Source organism: Leopardus geoffroyi, chromosome A2, assembly GCF_018350155.1.
Source record: "Leopardus geoffroyi isolate Oge1 chromosome A2, O.geoffroyi_Oge1_pat1.0, whole genome shotgun sequence".
Classification (NCBI taxonomy): domain Eukaryota; kingdom Metazoa; phylum Chordata; class Mammalia; order Carnivora; family Felidae; genus Leopardus; species Leopardus geoffroyi.
This window is the reverse complement of record NC_059331.1, coordinates 4,576,688-4,593,027: the sequence shown is the minus strand read 5'-3', so window position 1 is coordinate 4,593,027 and position 16,340 is coordinate 4,576,688. Positions and strand designations below refer to the sequence as shown.

The following is a 16,340-nucleotide window of genomic DNA, read 5'->3' as shown; positions in this document are numbered from 1 at the left end:
CCCCCAGAATCTCTCCTGACTGATTAATGTGTTTCCTGTAAAGATGGGAGTCACATAACTGAGTCACTTGTGCTGCCGCCCCCCCCTCCCCCCAAAGTGAGGGTGGGGCACAGATGAGTAGGGTGGGACAGGCCGTAATGTCAACATTAGCACAGTCCTGCGCTCGCTCAGGGTCAAGCTGTGGGCTCCTCCAGCCTCGGTTCTGACTGAGACAGGTTGTCCTGTGTTTGTCGTGGCTGAGCAGTTCAGGGGAGGGTGGGCGGGGTCCCGGACTGGCCGGAGCCACAGTCGTTTCTCCCTCCTTTGTGCATCCAGAACCCTGTGGTGTTCTTTCCTCCTCTCATCGATGCTCAGAGAGGTGGGGTGGCTTGTCCAGGGTCACACAGGAAGTCAGAGCTGCTTTGGCATGCAGGAGGTCTTGGGCCTAGAAGTCCACGGTTTTCAGCCCTCGTTGCACTGTTTTCCTTAAGCCTTTTAAAGTCATTTTTCTGCATCTTACTGCAGGGAGGATGTGTGTAGCAGGCTAGGAATTGGAGTCCTCTCTCCAGTCTGTTCCCTTGAAGTTACCAACGTAAGCAATTAGTGAAGTCCTTCCAAAAACAGTTTTTTTCTATGGGGTGTGTGCGTGTGCGTGAGTGTGTGAGAGAGAGGGAGAGAGAAAGGGAGGGAAGAAATCTCTGTGGACTTCCCACATCAGTACCCATAGCTTGACCTTGTTCTTTACGACAGCTGTGTGGCATTCCCCTTAGCTTAGACCGGCCATAATGTCCCTGACTTTTCCTGTTGAGGGACACCGGGCATCTCTAGGCCTCTCACTTCACGAATGCCTCAGTGACCCTCCTTGAACATCTGGAATCTTGGAAGTGGACTTCCAGGTCTGGTGGTGTTTGCTTTCCAACATAGGTTCTCCACGGCGCCTCCCTGGCTGTCTTTACTGGACAGTGGGCAGTGTCTCCTGTCCCTGGGGGCTGGCAGCAGTCCCTGTGGGCTCACCATGGGGAACCAAGGGCTGGGCGTGGCGGAGCCGCGTCCACAGGAAGATGCCAGAGGCTGTGATGCATGGACTCGAGCGCCTGACCTTTGTGGGTTCCGTGTGGCCTTGGCAAATGATTAAAGGCCACTGAAGCTCAATTTCCTGTCCTGACGTATGGCGAGAGCAGTGGCTCACTCCCGGAGCATTTGTGAGGATGACAGAAGGTGCTGGGTAAAGCCTGTGGTGCTGCGCCTGGCCCCAGGGAGGACTCGCTGAGTCGTGCCGCTGGCCGCCTGAAGCAGAGAGCGGGGCATTCACCCGGTGGTCAAAGAGGACCCCAGGGGTGGAGGGGTTCGTTGGTCTTCTCTGTGCTCCATGAGGGGCCCTGTCTGTATGCTAAAGTCTTTTAATACTGGGGCGCCTGGGGGGGCTCAGTTGGCTAAACGTCCGACCTCAGCTCAGGTCATGTCTCGCCGTTCGCGGGTTCGAGCCCCGCGTCAGGCTCTGTGCTAACAGCCCAGAGCCCGGAGCCTGCGTTGGATTCTGCGTCTCCCTCTCCCTCTGCCCCTCCCCCCACTCACGCTGTCTCTCTTTCTCAAAAGATAGATAGTTTATTTATTCTCAAAAATAAATAAACGTTAAAAAAAAGTCTTAGTACAGGAAACTTAAAATATACGCGGAAGTGGAGAGTAGCGAACCGCCCCACGCCAGCACTTACTTGAGTACAGTGCCCGTTTCGTCTTTGGCCGTGGGATTATTTTTTGAACAAAAACTTTTTTTTAATGTTTGTTTATTTTTGAGACAGAGCATGAACGGGGGAGGGTCAGAGAGAGAGGGAGACACAGAATCGGAAGCAGGCTCCAGGCTCTGGGCCGTCAGCACAGAGCCCGACGCGGGGCTCGAACCCATGAACCGCAAGATCATGACCTGAGCCGAAGTCGGTCGCTCAGCCGACTGAGTCCCCCAGGCGCCCCGGGATTATTTTGAAACAAGTCCACCACATCCTCTCTTTTAATTTGAAAGTATTTCAGTCTGTGTGTATGAAAGATAAGACTCTTGTAAAAGTGCCCTAACTGCAGTATCATCACGTTGGAAATTAATTAATAATTCTCAATATCAAGTATCCAATGTCAGAGCTTTCGTGTGATCACATATATATATATTTTAATAACTTGTTCACATCAGGATTCAGACAAGGTCGGTGCTTCGCAATTGGTTGCTGCATTTCTTAAGCTTCTTTAAGTCTTTTCTTCCTCTGCCTTGCAAAGCATTCTGCACAGCTGTATGGTTTGTCCCGTTGGGATGTTGCTGACAGCAGCCCTGTAAACTGGCAGTTAGATACAGGGCCACGATCAGATTCAGGTTTAACTGTGTTTTGAATCCGGGGCCTTCTAACAGGGAGGTGGCAGGCAGGCCCCTAGAAGGAAGTGTGGGCAGGGCCAAGATGACAAGGACGTAGCCCCGAGGTCGTCCTCAGCTAGTGAGTTCTGGGACCCCGGGGGAGTAAGGGCCAGCTCCTCTTCTGGTGGCACACAGGGTCCTCCAGGGCTAGCTCTGCCGGCTGCAGAAGAGGGCGGGGCCCTGGAGACAGCTCTGGGGAGGGTCCCAGGTGCTGGAGAGGCAGCAGCAGAAGCCGCAGGCATGGGCGGCTGGCCCCAGGGCTGTGGGCCCATGCCCCCAGGCCTCCTGTGGCCTGCACTGCCCGAAAGCTGTGGACAGGTCCACTCGCCATCAGCTCTGGGCCCTGGCACCAGTTTGGCCAGTTCTTCTGGGTCTTAGTTTGCTGAGTCTGGAGAGAGACGCTGGCCTGCGGCCAGTATCCTGGGCGGTGGGTGGCTGCCCGTGGCCTGGGCCGAGAGCATTTGGGGCCGGCTTCAGCTGCCTTTGCTGAGAGAGACCCTCCACACGTAGGCAGGGTCTGGCTGGAAGGACAGGGATGTTACTCCTGGGACTGTGGGCCCAGCACACCTTGAACTTGGCTACTCCTCACTGAACATGCTGTGACTCTTGGAGGCATTTCCTCGCTGCCTGTGCCTCCCGAGAAGGAGGCTGGTTTCCCGGGGAGGGGGCGTCACCCTTTTGGAAGTTCCTAAGCTGCACCGGGCTGAGGTCTTACCAGAGGGAGCTCTGATCAGCCGTCGTCAGCGTGCTGTGACGTGCACGTCAGCTGCCAGCCGCCGATCCCAGGTCAGTAGAGCAGGACACCCTCTGGGCCCTCGGGGGAGGGCCCCTGCCCAGCCCAGATGCTGCGTGCCCAGCTCTGGGGAGTCGTAAGCGTCCCTCCCGCTTTCCTCCGAGGGCCACGGCTTCCAGAGAGTACCGCCCACCCTGAGTGAGTCCTGGCTTACCGCTGACCAGCCAGCCGCGTGGCGCCAAGCAGCTTACCTGCGTTTCAGCTTCTTCATCTGTGAAATGGGGCCAGTGAGAGAACTTGTGCTTCGGGCTGGGACACAGTCAGACATGTCAAGTGCTTGGAAAAGTGCCTGGCCGTGATAAATGTCAGGCACCCCCACTCGGCACCAGGCCTTCGTCTTCTCTCCACCCCTTGAGTGCAGGATACAGGCAGCCTTTCAGTGTGCCTGGGAGCTCCCATTTTCCTGCTGGGGAGTCCTGTGGCTTCAGTTACCGTGTGTCTGTGGGTGTCCCAGGTGACCTCTTTTAGCCTGGATCTCTTTCTGATAAAAGCGACAGCTTCCTTGATCACTGAGGCAATCAGCTGCTTTGTCTCATCAAATACTCCCCCTCGTAGTTGAAGAAACCGAGGCTTAGGAGGACAGGCCTTGTGACCAAGGCCACGTGGCCAGTGAGAAGTGAGCCCCCGGCCCAGTCTGACCCTGTGCTCGCAGGGTCGTCCGAAGGTTGCTCACCTCCTGCTGGTGACCCGGAGGCCCCAAGCCACCCACCCCTCCCTGACACGTCGTTCCCTTTGCCGAGTTCCTCCGCCAAGTGCGTGGCTTCGTGGCACTGTGTCCACTCACAGAAATTTCAGGAAACGACGAGACATCTATCGAGGTAGTCGGAGTGCTGTAGCAAGCCCCCCGTGGCCATCCCCTGGTTCCAGCACTTACCGCCTCTGACCTGCCACTTTCCTGCCTGTGTCATTTTGGAGCACGCCCCACACATCGTAACTTCCCGTGTCACTGTTTCAGAACGTGTCTCTAAAAGATGGGGACTGCTTTTTAATAAAATATCAGTGTCAGAACCTACACGTTGACCATCCCTTGACACCCGAGGGATTTTGTGAAAAGTTTGTTTTTCCATTTGAATCAGGATGTAGACACGACCACCGTGTTGGGGCTCACGTGTTGGTAAGGGGCGGAGATGGGGAGTCTCCCTCTCCCTTTGCTCTTTTGTGCAGTTGACTTGTTGAAGAAACCAGGCCATTGGCCCTGTAGAGTTGGCATCGCCCGGCATTTTGTGGCTTTTGTGCCGCGGCGTTCATTACTGAGCACCATCCTCCGCTGCGTCTATTCCCCGGGTTCACTCGAACCGGCATCTGGAGGTGAAGTCCTCCCCGAAAGGTGACGCATCGGTCTCCTCTGTGGCCTGTGTGATGCTGGCCACAGTTGACGGACGGCTCCCCAGTCACTGACCCGCTAGGAGGTACAGAGCAGTGGTGCCCACACCAGCTGGAATGACCCGCGTGGTCTGCCTCTCGCAGCTTCTGTGTTTACCTAGTGGAACATGACAGATGTCTGATACGGTTGTTTTGTTTTGTTTTGTTTTGTTTTGTTTTTTGGCTTCCTTTATCTGCCAGGTTCAAACCTCGCCCCCAGTGGTGGTGTCCTGCAGACCAGAGGGTGTTGGCTTCCTGGGATGCAGATCTGGGCCCTTTCTTTCTTTCTTTCTTTCTTTCTTTCTTTCTTTCTTTCTTTCTTTCTTTCTTTCTCTTTCTTTTTTTCTCTTCCTTCCTTCCTTCCTCTCTCTGCATCCCTTCCTCCCTCCCTCCCTCCCTCCCTCCCTCCCTCCCTCCCTTCCTTCCTTCCTTCCTCTTTTAAGTTTATTTATTTTGAGAGAGACAGACAGCATGAGTGGGAGAGGGGCAGAGAGAGGGAGAGAGAGAATCCCAAGCAGGCTCCATGCTGCCAGTGCAGAGCCTGATGTGGGGCTCAAACCCACAAAGCCGTGAGAGCGTGACCTGAGCCGAAACCAAGAGCCAGACACTTAACCAATTGAGCCACCCAGGTGCCCGTGGGCTTGTTCTTGCTGAGCCCAGAACCCCCTGTAGACACCTCTGCCCCCGGGATGTGGCCGAGGTCCATCTCTCCGGTCACCTACTGCCACCACGGTCCCCCCTCCCCTCCCAGCTGCGGCCATGTGGACTCGCAGGGCTCCGGAAGGACACTGTGGCCTGTGAGGCTTCTCCTCACCCCCTTCCTTCTCTGATCAACTCATAGCCACTCTCCACACCTGGCACAGCCTCCCCGGGGCCTTCCCGACCCCTCCCCACCCACACTGTTGGGTCACACCCCACTCTTGTCCATCTTGGTGTTTCAGTCTTTCGACAGAAATGGAGTGTCTTCCCTAGGCCAGCACCTGAGTGCGGGACCAGGGTCCCCACAGCCCCTGCCTCCAGTGGGTTCCCAGCTTGGTGGGGAGACATGCCCACTGTGACAAGTGCCTCCGTTAGGTTGGGCACGAAACAGTGCAGGCACAGAGGAGGGGGTCAGCTGCATTTGGGGGCTTTATGGGGGCCCTTTGTCTTCAACAAGACGTCGGAAAGCAGCCGGCCGGTGTTCGTGGCCCAGAGATCCTCGCGGCTTCCCTGCATGCTCTTCCGGGATTGCTGAGCTCCCGACTAGGTAGGGAAAAGAGATGCTGGGCCTTTTTTCTTGCGCTTCGTGTGTGACTTGGGAAGGAAAGCTGTCCCTAGGTTGCCCTCCGCTCCACCTCATCACTCACTCAGACCAGGTCACGTGTCTGCCTTGGGCCAGGAGAAGGCTTGCCAGGTGTGGTTTAGATGGGACCAGCCGGGGTAGAAACCACTCTCGCTGACCCCAAGGGCTGCTGGGGAGGAGGGGCGAGGCCAGTGTCCCCTCACTGGTTGGCACTGGCTTGGGAAGGCCTGTTTGCTTGTCTTCCCTGCACCAGGCTCAAGGCTCCCAAAAGGCAGCGTCTGCAACTCTCCTACTTGACAGGTGTGCCTTCTACCTTTGTGGCCTGAACGCAGGGCACAGCGGGGCCCCACTGGTGTCCCCTCCGTCCAGAAGTAGGCTCGGGGCCAGTCAGGTCCCCACTCCCACGCGCTGCCCGTTCATCAGAGCTCAAAAAGGCCGACAGGGCTTGCATGGCTCCTATAAACCGTGGCGCTGGCTGTGGAGACTGAGGGGGAAGGTGGGGTGGCCCGGGGCCCTGGCTGCAGTTGGAGCGGGGGGAGTGTAGGCTCAGCCCCCGTCTGTGCCCCCTTCTCTCCCCGGGGCTGTGGCCCGGCCGGTCTGGGTGGAAGGAAGACGGCATGTGCACGGAGCCCCCCCTTCTTCACACCCCGGACTGCCGTGTCCTGGGTCTCCTCCCAGCTGCCGAGAGCTCCTCACCAACAACCTGCACCCCTGGGCTTCTCTCCTGCTGGAGGGCTTGTAAAGCAATTGCGTGTAATTCACATACCAGGAAATTCCCTTTGAAAGCATACAAATTCAGTGGTTTTAGGATATTCACAGTGTTGTGCAGCCATCACAGCTTCCTAATTCTAGAACATTCCCTGTCCCCAGGAAGCAACTGTGTCCCCATCAGTAGTCTTCCCCCAGCCCTCAGCACCCACGAACCCCCTTCCTGTCCGTGGATGAGCCTGTTCTGGACGTTTCACACACGTGGACTCACCCCCCGCGTGGCCTCTCGTGTCTGTTTCCCTCCCTGAGCGTCGCGTGTTCGGGGTCCGTCCGCGGGGCAGCGGGTGTGGGTGCCTGGCTCCTGCTCGCGGCTGTGATACTGCATTGTGTGGAGGGACCTCACTGTGTGTGTCCCTTCATCTGTTGGACACTTGGATTGCTTCCAGTTTTGAGTCTAGAGTGATGCTGTTCTATGGACATAGACGTACAAGTGTTTGCGTGAACGTATGTTTTCACTTCTCTCGGCCGTATGTGAGGAGGGATACATGGGTCACATCGTTACTCAGCGTCGGATGTCTTGAGGAACCCCTGGACAGCTTTCCAGAGTGACCGCATTGGCAGTTGTGCATTCCAGCTGCTGTGCCCAAGGGCACCGTTTTCTCCTCACGACCGCCTGCCGTTTTCCATGTTTAAAGCAATCGCTGGCCTCGTAGGTGTGAGGGGCTATGTTGTGGTTTTGATTTGCGGCTCCCTAGTCATTAGTGATGTTGAACATCTCTTAGTGTGCTTGCTGGCCATCTGGATGTCTCTGGAGACATTTCCCTTCCAGGAAGGGAGCAGGGGCTGGAGGCCCTAGAATCAGGGGCCTCAGAGTCGGCTCAGATCTTAGCACCGCCACCCGGCAGTCGTGTCTTCAGGCCTCAGTCTCTCCGTTTGTTGACGGGGCCGCGAGGGTTGCAGGGGAAGGTGTGCGCCAGGCTGCACGTGCCATCAGCAGGAATGTTTCCGTTGACCGTCTGAGAACATCATTCTCGATCTGTGCTTCTGTTGTGGAGGCTGCTTTGCTGGGTCCAGTGCAAATAGGAAGTCGACTTCTTTCGGATAACGGAATGGATGAGAAGGAGGCACACGAGAGGGAAGCAGATAAGGGACCGGGAGAGAGAAACGGAGGCCTCGCGGAGGGCAAAGAAGGGCAGGGGCCGGTGGCGGGGAGCGTGCCTCGTGGCTGTCCCTGCAGCCTCCTGCCCGCCCTTCTGCGTGGCTGTGAGATGAACTTCCTTGTTTTCTTTGTTTAAGGAGGAGCCCAGGAAGGTTTGCTTCACCTATGACCTGTTCCTGAACCTGGAGGGCAACCCGCCCGTGAACCACCTGCGCTGTGAGAAGCTCACCTTCAACAATCCCACCATCGAGTTCCGGTACAAGCTCCTGATGGCTGGCGGGGTGAGTGTGCCCCTGCGCAGATGGATGCTGGGGACGTGCTGGCTGCTCGGTCGTGGCTCCCACGTGGCTCCTGACGTTGAACAGCTTGGTGCCGGGGGTACCTCGGGGTCTCCCGGGCACGTGTCTCCGGCCTTGGCCGGGTGCCCGAGACTCAGAGGTGCAGTTTGCATCGGTGGCACCCGGCAGCACCGTGGGACCCGAGTGCCCCGAGCCTGTGCTGGGGCGTCGTCGCTGTGAGTGACCGGTCGCTAGTTATCCCCATGGTTTCCTGGTTGACTGTGGTTAATTAGCATCTTCCTTCATGGGAAGGAGGGGTGGGAGGAGTGGGCGTGAGGCCAGTCTGTCGGCGTGGTGAGGCGTGGGAGCCAGCTGTTAACCGGATTGGCAAGGCCGTGCGGGGCTGCGTCATCGGGGAGGACAGCAGTGGCTCTCCGTGGGGTTCCCTGATGATGCGCGTGGCCTGGCAGTTTTGTCCTAGTGAAGCCAGACAGGTGGCAGCTCTCCAGGCCTGGGCCTCTTAGTGAGTGCGCGTGTGGTGGCCGAGCGCCGGGAGCACGGTGCAGAGCCGGGGGAGGGGTGCCCGAGGTGGAGGAGGAGGGGTGCCCGGCTGTAGGCTGGACTGTGTGTGCCGTGTGGCCGCAGGAGGGCCAGGCCAAGGACACGGGACATCCCAGAGCCATGTTTTAGTGACCCAGAATCACTGCGCATTTGCCTGGGTGCCAGCCGGGAGGATTCGAGTCAGGAGGCCCACCTGCCCAGCGCACACAGGGAGTTTGGGCTGAGCTGCTGCTTTTGGCCTCTGAAGCAGTCCTTCGTCATTTATTCAGTTGGGTCTTCTGTAAGCTTTATTTAAAAAAAAAAAAAGAAGGGAATCAGTTATTCATTGCAGAAAATTTGACTAAGTTCTATCGCGTTCCTACTAACAGATGAGTCTATGATTATAGTGTAGCACGTACTGGCTGATGGGAACAAACAGGCAGGCCTCGGAAGTAGTTTGCAGAGACATTTGTCCTGAACTTCGCCTGGGAGTTCTGGAAGGGGGAGGGGGTGCCTGGGTCGACAGTCTCCCCCAGCCCTGCTTGTCCACCTTCTTTCTGCTGCCAAACGTTTCCCCAAGCCCTTGCCACCCAGGGGTCCCACAGACAGCATTTCTGTGGGAGACAGACACGCAGGTCACATCCCACAGGCCTCCCAGAGCTCCAGGACCAAGGGGCCATCCCCCTCCGTCCCCTGCGTAAGGAGCTTTTCTTTGCTAAGAAGAGATGAAGGCTCAGTGTGCATCACCAAAACATATAAAACTGGAGGGCGGAGGCGGCGGCAGGGGGAGAGGTTGGGAGCGCAGGTCTGGCTGGCCGTTTGGGAAGAAGGGCCGGTCCTGGAGGGAGGAGGGAGAGCGAGGCCCGTGTGCCACAGCACGGTGGTTTCTGCCAGGGGCTCTTCCCCCTTGTGGGGGCTGCCCAGAGAGCCGGTGGGTTGGTCAGGAACCTTCTCACCCTTGGGGGGCTGTGGGCTTCTGGGGCTTGCCCGGGGCTGACGGCAAAGCAGCGATCTCTGGTCTTAGGAGCAGCCTAGGACTCTTGTGGGACAGTAGCTCCCACCACGTGACTTGGGGTCCTCGTGTGCTCTCCTGGAGTTGAGCGTCCCCAGTGGGGCCGGCATCTGCCATCTTGCGGCAGATGACCGCAGACCCGCCCAGTCGTGGGTCGATGAGGCCGGCCTTCCGTGCTGCCCCTCCACCGCGGTCACCCGGAACTGATTACCCGCCTGAGCGCCAGGCCCCTCCTCGGCGGTGACCCGACGGCCAGAGGCCAGCCTTGAGGAGGCGGCCACCTGTCCCCTCGGCACTGGGTCTCATCCGGTGCCCCGTCGGCAGTTGAGCTGCACAGAAAGGAGCTCCTTCTGCGGCCGAGGGTCTGTATTTCCACCGGGTGTGCTGGGTCCTCGTGAAGCACTGCGGCGGCGGAGGAAGCAGGTCTGCTAGTTCGCTTCGTCTGTTTTCAAAGTGCTGTTACAGAGCAGAGGGATAGGAGCCGCGTCAGGCCAGGAGGTGAACCTGAAGGGAGAGAAGGGACCCGAACACGAGAGAGAGGGAGGAAACGAGAGTGAAGGAGCCCAGACCCGCGTGTGCTCCTGGCTCAGGGCGTCAGTCGCCTTTCTCTCTCACACGCGTCCTCGCGAGCCCGAGACTGGGGCTACTCAGCTGGGCTCTGGGCACCGTGGGTCATAGTGTTGTGGTTGGACAGGCTCTGAGGAGGAACTCAGGCCTCGGGCTGGGCTGCCTCGGGGTCGGGGGGCTGTGGGAGGGGATCACCCCCGTGTTCTCTGACACCAGCCTCCTCAGAGGAGAGGTTTGGCTCATCAGGGAATCAATCCCAGGCGTTCAAGGTTATTAATGGTGCTCGTGATACTGAGCTGAATGCTTTCCCCCCCCCTTGCTTCCTTTTATGATTATTTTTTTTAACGTGTGCTGCGTTCTTCTGTTCTGTCTCGTCGCTCTCTGGAAGGCTGCCTCTGAGTGTCTGGCTGCTAGCAGTGTTAAGTTGCAGTGTGTCAGTATTTGGACAACTTGCCCCCAAGCCTTCTCTCCTTCAGCAGGTGCGGCAGGAGCCCGGGATCCCGGGAGCACCTTCTGGCAGGACTCCAGGCCCTTCCTCCTCGCAGTTGGCTAACAGAGTGGGGCACTCGCTGCCCTCCCCCGCAGGCTCGTGCTGCGCCCACCCCCGTGCGGTTCTCTCCTGCCTCTGCCTCCCATGCTGCCAGCTCAGTCACCTTCTACCTGCTTGACCGTGGAGGAGGGCTCGTCTCCCCACCCCCCACCCCCCACCCTGGAAACGCGGGACCTTGTGAAGTCCCCCGTACGCACGCCCATCAGAAGTTGCTCTCTCTGCCACGCGGCTGCCCAGTGTGGGTATCTGGCTGGCCTCTCGCCTTTCCAAACCATGCTTCTGGTCCTTCTAAACCGCAGCGTGCCGGTCAGCTTGGGCCACGGTTGCCTTCTCGTGCTTCTCGGCACACTCCGCCGGTCTTCCTGGCCTCGCCCTCTGTCCACCGCGCTCGGGGCTCTCCTCCCAGAGGCCACGCGGCCACACCTGGGCCCAGCCATCCTGGGACCCCAGCTTCTCTTCACTCGCCACCTTGAGCCCGCTTTGCTCCGAGCACTCAGCACCCAGCCTCTCGTGGAGGAAACGCCTTTGATTCTTTTGGACAAGTGACGCTCAATTTCCCCTTGCCCTTGTCCTAGAAGGCAGCTCCCCCAGCCTCTGGCCGGACTCCTGCAGGCACACTTCCTCTTGCCTCCTTGCTCACTGATAACATCTGTCTCTTCTTTATCACTAGGTGATGGTAATGCCCGAAGGAGCAGAAACGGTGTCCAGGCCCAGCCCCGACTACCCCATGTTACCCACAATTCCACTCTCTGCCTTCTCTGACCCCAAGAAGACCAAACCGTCCCACGGCTCCAAGGTTAGTGAGGCGGAAGGCCCAGTCACATGGGAGCACTGGGGCCCAGTGGTGGGTCCTGGGCTCAGGGCGCCCCCTCTGCAGAGCTGGGCCTTCTGTTCCCAGACTTGCTCCCTTGGCATCTTCCTCTTAGAGCTCTTCGCTCCGCCTGGCTGCTCCCTGCCACTCAGGAGGGTCGGTCCCTGCTGGATTGCACGAGCAGCCAAGTAATTATAGGCTCTTCACCCTCTTCCTTTCAAGGCCAGAGAGCCTGCCCCATCCTCACTGCTCCCACTGCATCAGTGGGCCTTAGGGCTCCCTCCTAAGACAGGACCCTGAGAGTCTCGCACAGTTGGGGCCCATGGACAGAGTATTTCTGCCACAGCCTTGACTGCCCAACTCCCAGGCCTCCTGAGCGTGACCAGGACACCCCATCTGCCAGGGCTGGGTGCCCCCCCAACCCCCGGCCTGGGCTGTTCCAGGCTTGGCCTCTTTCTTTGGGAACAGCTCTCAGCACAGAAGGCTTATTTGGGGGAAGCGCCCAGTGGGACGATGTGGTGAGAAGGCTCATTTTTCCCCAAGAAGGAATGTTTTTGTCCTCTTGTCTCAGTCCTGTTGGGCGGGTGGCACTCTGCCTTCCTGCGACCTCTCTCTGAACTGTTCAGGACTGGTCACTGGAGCTCTTCAGATGGTGTCCTGATGTCCATATAAACTCATGAGCGTGCGTCCTGTTCCCTTGCAGCCGCCCACACAGTCCCGTGTCCCGGAGGCCAAGCTCATCTGGCTCTCAGGGTGGCTGCTTATCCTCCCGTCTCCGACCCCACAAGCTTATCTGTTTCTCATCTTTGCGTGTTTCTTGCTTCATTCACCTGTTGGGTGTTGTGGACCTGGGGCACCCCAGGCGGGACAGGTTGAACTCTCAGGCCGTCTTCCAGCTTTACTCTTCAGCAACACTGGAGGAGAGCCACATCGCCCAGGCAGGGTCTTTCTGGCACTTTCCACAAGGTCAGTGGGTGTCTGATATCCCCGCATTTGTCTGACTTAAGCTCTCTAGACGTGTGTGGTCAGAGTCCAGGTATGGAGTGTGGCTCTTGGGATCTTCCCCATGCCGGCCTCCTGGGCCTGTCCTTCCCTGAACCACATGGAGGTTAAATGGAAGGAAGATGCTTGCTAGAGATCTTGGTGGTTTCTATCTCAGCCATCTACGGTTTTTCGGGACTTTCTGCAGAACAGAAAGAGTAGGAGTTGGTATCTCTTCTGTACGTGTCATCTGCAAGCCACCCCAAAACGTCTCAAAGAAATGCCCCACCCCCCCCCCCCCGGGTGGTAAGGACACCCTGGTGGCCGGCAAGACTGCGTCTGTGTCTGCTCACAGCATCTGTCGCCAGCGTCTTTGAGATTCCTGGGAGCGAGCCCCCGAGCCAGAAGAGTGTATCTGCCAGGTCCGGGAGGCTGGGGCAGGCAGGATTCCGTCCCCCTCCCTGCCCCGGGGTCTTTCTCCAGCCCCCCAGGCAGCGTGACTTAGGAGGTGCCTGCACGGGTTTCTCAGGCAGCGAACGGCAGGTTCTTCTCTGCTGACGGTCCTCAAAGAAACCCTTCCGCTTCTGAGCCGTCAGTCCCTCTCGGCTCTCCTTGGACAGCACCGCCTGTGCGCCAGCCACTTCCTCCAGCTGAGCACCTTCCTTTGGGCACCCAGATTGGTTCTCTGGCAGCCTGGAGCCAGAGGGTCTGATTGGCCAGGCCACCTGCGCCAGGCAGAGGGGCCAGGAGGGAAGGGCTATGTCCTTGCAGGGCCTTGACCATGGGAGCCCCGGGCCTGGGGGCCGGTGGCGAGTCTGGCTGCCACAGCCCTCGGTAGATCAGTCCCTGATGGTTCTGTCCCAGAGGGTGCAGTGGTGGTCGGGAACTGGAGGCTCCCACCCCGGTAATGGTTGGCCCCGTTGGCCCCTCTTCCTGAACTGTGCTCTTGTAGCTACAGGGGCACCCTGCTTCTCTGTCTGATGTCAGCCACTTGGCTTGGTTGGCCTTTCTCTAAAACTTGGTTCTTAGGCACTTTTGGGTCATTAACGCTTTGAGAATACGACTGGGAGGAGTCCTTATCCCTGGGAATATCTACCTTATGTTCACGTCAGCGTGTGATTTCAGAGGGCTCGCGGTCTGGGAGCCCCGGGCAGACCCTGGTGAGGAGCTGCAGCTCCGAAGGCCGTTGCTGCTTGTGCAGGTCCTGGGCAGCCGTGGAGGCTCGCTGGGCCCTAGGACTTGGGGGGTGGGGGCATGGTGGGAACTGCATTGGAGGCATTGGCCAGCGTGCCTCTTGGTGCTTGGACCCATTCCTGCAACCTAAGTGGGCACACAGACGCTGCGAGAAGAGGCCGGAATTACACGTGGAATTTGCTTCTGGCCTCCTTCCTCAGGAGACCAGCTTGCTGGGGAGTGGAGCCCCATTCTGCAAGCCAGTCCCCGGGGGGCTGCCCCCTTAGACCGTGTGCTGGGGACTCGTGGCGTGAGCATCCCTTCCCCTGGCCCCAGTGATAAAGAGCTGGGGCCAGGGCACCCAGCGATGTTTCTCCAGGGAGGCGGCGGTGAGCCTCGGCCACGTGGGGCTGTCCCCGAACCCTTGGCACTGACATGGGGTATGGATTTGCAAGAAGACGGCGACCGGAGTGGATCAGAGGTGTTCAGGGCTGCACTGTTTGTCCCTGGGTCCCTTTGCCGGGAAAGCTCCATGGTGGGCTGTGAGGGCAGCAGGGGCCTTGCTGCTGGGCCTTCTCTTGCTTTGCCTACCCTCCTCGACATGCTCCAGTCTGTCCCCTCGGCACTTGGGGTGAGCTGCCTCAGAGGAGCCCCTACCTTCGTGGTGCGGGTCACCCTCTGGTCTGGCTCTCTTGGCTTCCTGGTGAGCTTTGTCTCAAGAGCCTCTGGGCCCGGCTGTGTACCTGGCCTGCCGAGTGGGGCCAGAGCCCTTGGCAGCCAAGCACGGCAGGCACCTGTCCGGTTTCCCTGGATATACGGGGTGACGACGGGGTGTCGATAGAAAGGAGGTCCAAATGAGGCGTCAGATGGGGCTCCCACTTGCAGGGTGTGCCAGCCGCATAGGGGTGGGTGGCAGTGGCTGCAGCCCCCCTTGGTTGAGTGCTTGCCGCCTGCCAGGCCCTGCACCACTACCCAGTGAGGTAGGTGGTCCTGCCCTTGTTTGGAGATAGCACAGGCACGCAGGGGCCTTCCCAGCAGCCTGGGCGCAGGGCCCCTCTCTGCCTCTGTCTCCAGCAGGAGCTCCGTGACCTGCCTGGCCAGCACTCGCTTCTGGGCTCCACCCTCAACCCTCCGAATTCCCGAGGTGGAGACCCAAGGATCGTGTGTGTTTTAGAAATGCTGCCCAGGCGGCTTTGATCGCGAGAGGGCGAGGGGTCTGAGGAGCTGTTTCTGCACAGCACCTGGGAGCCCAGCACGTGCTCAGTAAATGCTGGCTGTGGGGACCAAAGAAGAGCTGTGCTGGGCGTGCACTGGGACCAGGTGGGGGGGGCCCGCCTGCCGGTGCCCCTCAGCTCCCCCACCCCCTGCGCCGCACGCAGCCTCTGCTCCCCCGGGCCAGCGGGAAGCAGCGAGCTTGGAGCGGGAGTGGGTACGTGTGGCCTGCCTGTCTCGTGTCTGACTCACCGTGTGCTCTTCTTGAATCCCTCAGGGAATATGTCAGTTCAATTCAGAGGGGCATCTTAGCCTGCAGTCGCCCGGGACCTGCTGACACTTCCCAGTAGTTTAAAGGGACAGCTCCATTTAAAACTCTCACCTGCTGCCTTACTTTTTCGCTTTATGGAAGATTTTCTCTAGCTGAGTCTGAATCAGGTGGATTATACTTTGTAGGGGTCGGGGGAGGTGGAGCCGGGCGACCCCGAGATGCCACTTGACCGTGTCTTTCCCCCTCCTGCCCCGGCATTTCAGGACGCCAGCAGGGACAGCAGCAAGGCCTGCAAGACCCATAAGACGGCCAAGGAGCACCGGGAGCGGCCACGGAAGGACTCCGAGGGCAAGGCCCCCTCCAAGGAGCCGGAGCGCGAGCAGGCCAGGAGCACCAAGGACGCCACGCGGAAGCCAGGCGAAGGCCGGCCGCCCAAGGAAGAGAAGGCCCCGCCGGCCAAGGCCGCTTTCAAGGAACCCAAGATGGCCCTGAAGGAGACCAAACTGGAGAGCATGTCCCCCAAGGGCGGGCCCCCGCCCCCGCCCCCGCCCAAGTCTTCCAGCAAGCGGCCGGCTGCCGCCGACTCACCCAAGCCCAGCGCCAAAAAGCAGAAGAAGAGTAGCTCCAAGGGGTCCAGGAGCGCCCCCAGCACCTCGCCCCGCACCTCGTCTTCCTCCTTCTCGGACAAAAGGCCGGCCAAGGACAAGGGCAGCGGCAAAGGGGAGAAAGTCAAGGCCGAGAGTGAGCCCAGGGAGATCAAAAAACCCCCGGAGGTGGAGGAGTCCAACTCGGAGGATGAGGCGTCCTTCAAGACAGAGGTGAGGTGGTCCTTCCCCCACCGGCCCCCTTGCCTTGTCCTTTCTCTCCCGGCTCTGAGCCGTCCGGGGCCCTGTTGGCCCAAAGGTTAGACGAGGAGGCTGGGATCTGGGGTCCCCCAGTTGCTCTTTGTAGCTTTGGGCAAACCTGCACACCTTGCTAAGCCTCAGTTTCTCCTTCTGTTGGGAAACCCTGGACACAGGGCTTAGGGGAAGACAGTTCTGGTAGAGCGTGATAGTTTTGTCCTTGAGTTCATGGCTGTCTTCCTTGGGCAGCCCCCTGCACGGGCCAGGGTCCCGGTGGCTGATTGCGTGTCACCGTTGCCCCTTTCCTGGCCACTGCTGGGTCAGTGCCATCGGGGACTCCCTCCCGGTGCCAGTGGGGCGTCCCTGAGCGTCTTCGTCCCGCTCCTTGGCCATTGAGCCTCGGTGGGTTCCGAGGCCTCCCCATA

The 16,340-nt window shown here is 59.2% G+C and overlaps 1 protein-coding gene across 3 annotated transcripts in view; it reads left to right on the top strand.

The window, feature by feature from the left end:
- Positions 1-16,340, top strand: part of MLLT1 (MLLT1 super elongation complex subunit) — a 68,127-nt gene that overhangs the window by 38,605 nt on the left and 13,182 nt on the right. For 2 of the 3 annotated variants that reach the window (XM_045491716.1, XM_045491717.1), the window contains exons 4-6: positions 7,816-7,959; positions 11,296-11,421; positions 15,337-15,891. In XM_045491716.1, coding sequence (XP_045347672.1) covers positions 7,816-7,959; positions 11,296-11,421; positions 15,337-15,891 — 825 coding nt within the window. The remainder of the gene's footprint in view (positions 1-7,815; positions 7,960-11,295; positions 11,422-15,336; positions 15,892-16,340) is intronic. The other variant, XM_045491718.1, reaches the window with a different exon arrangement.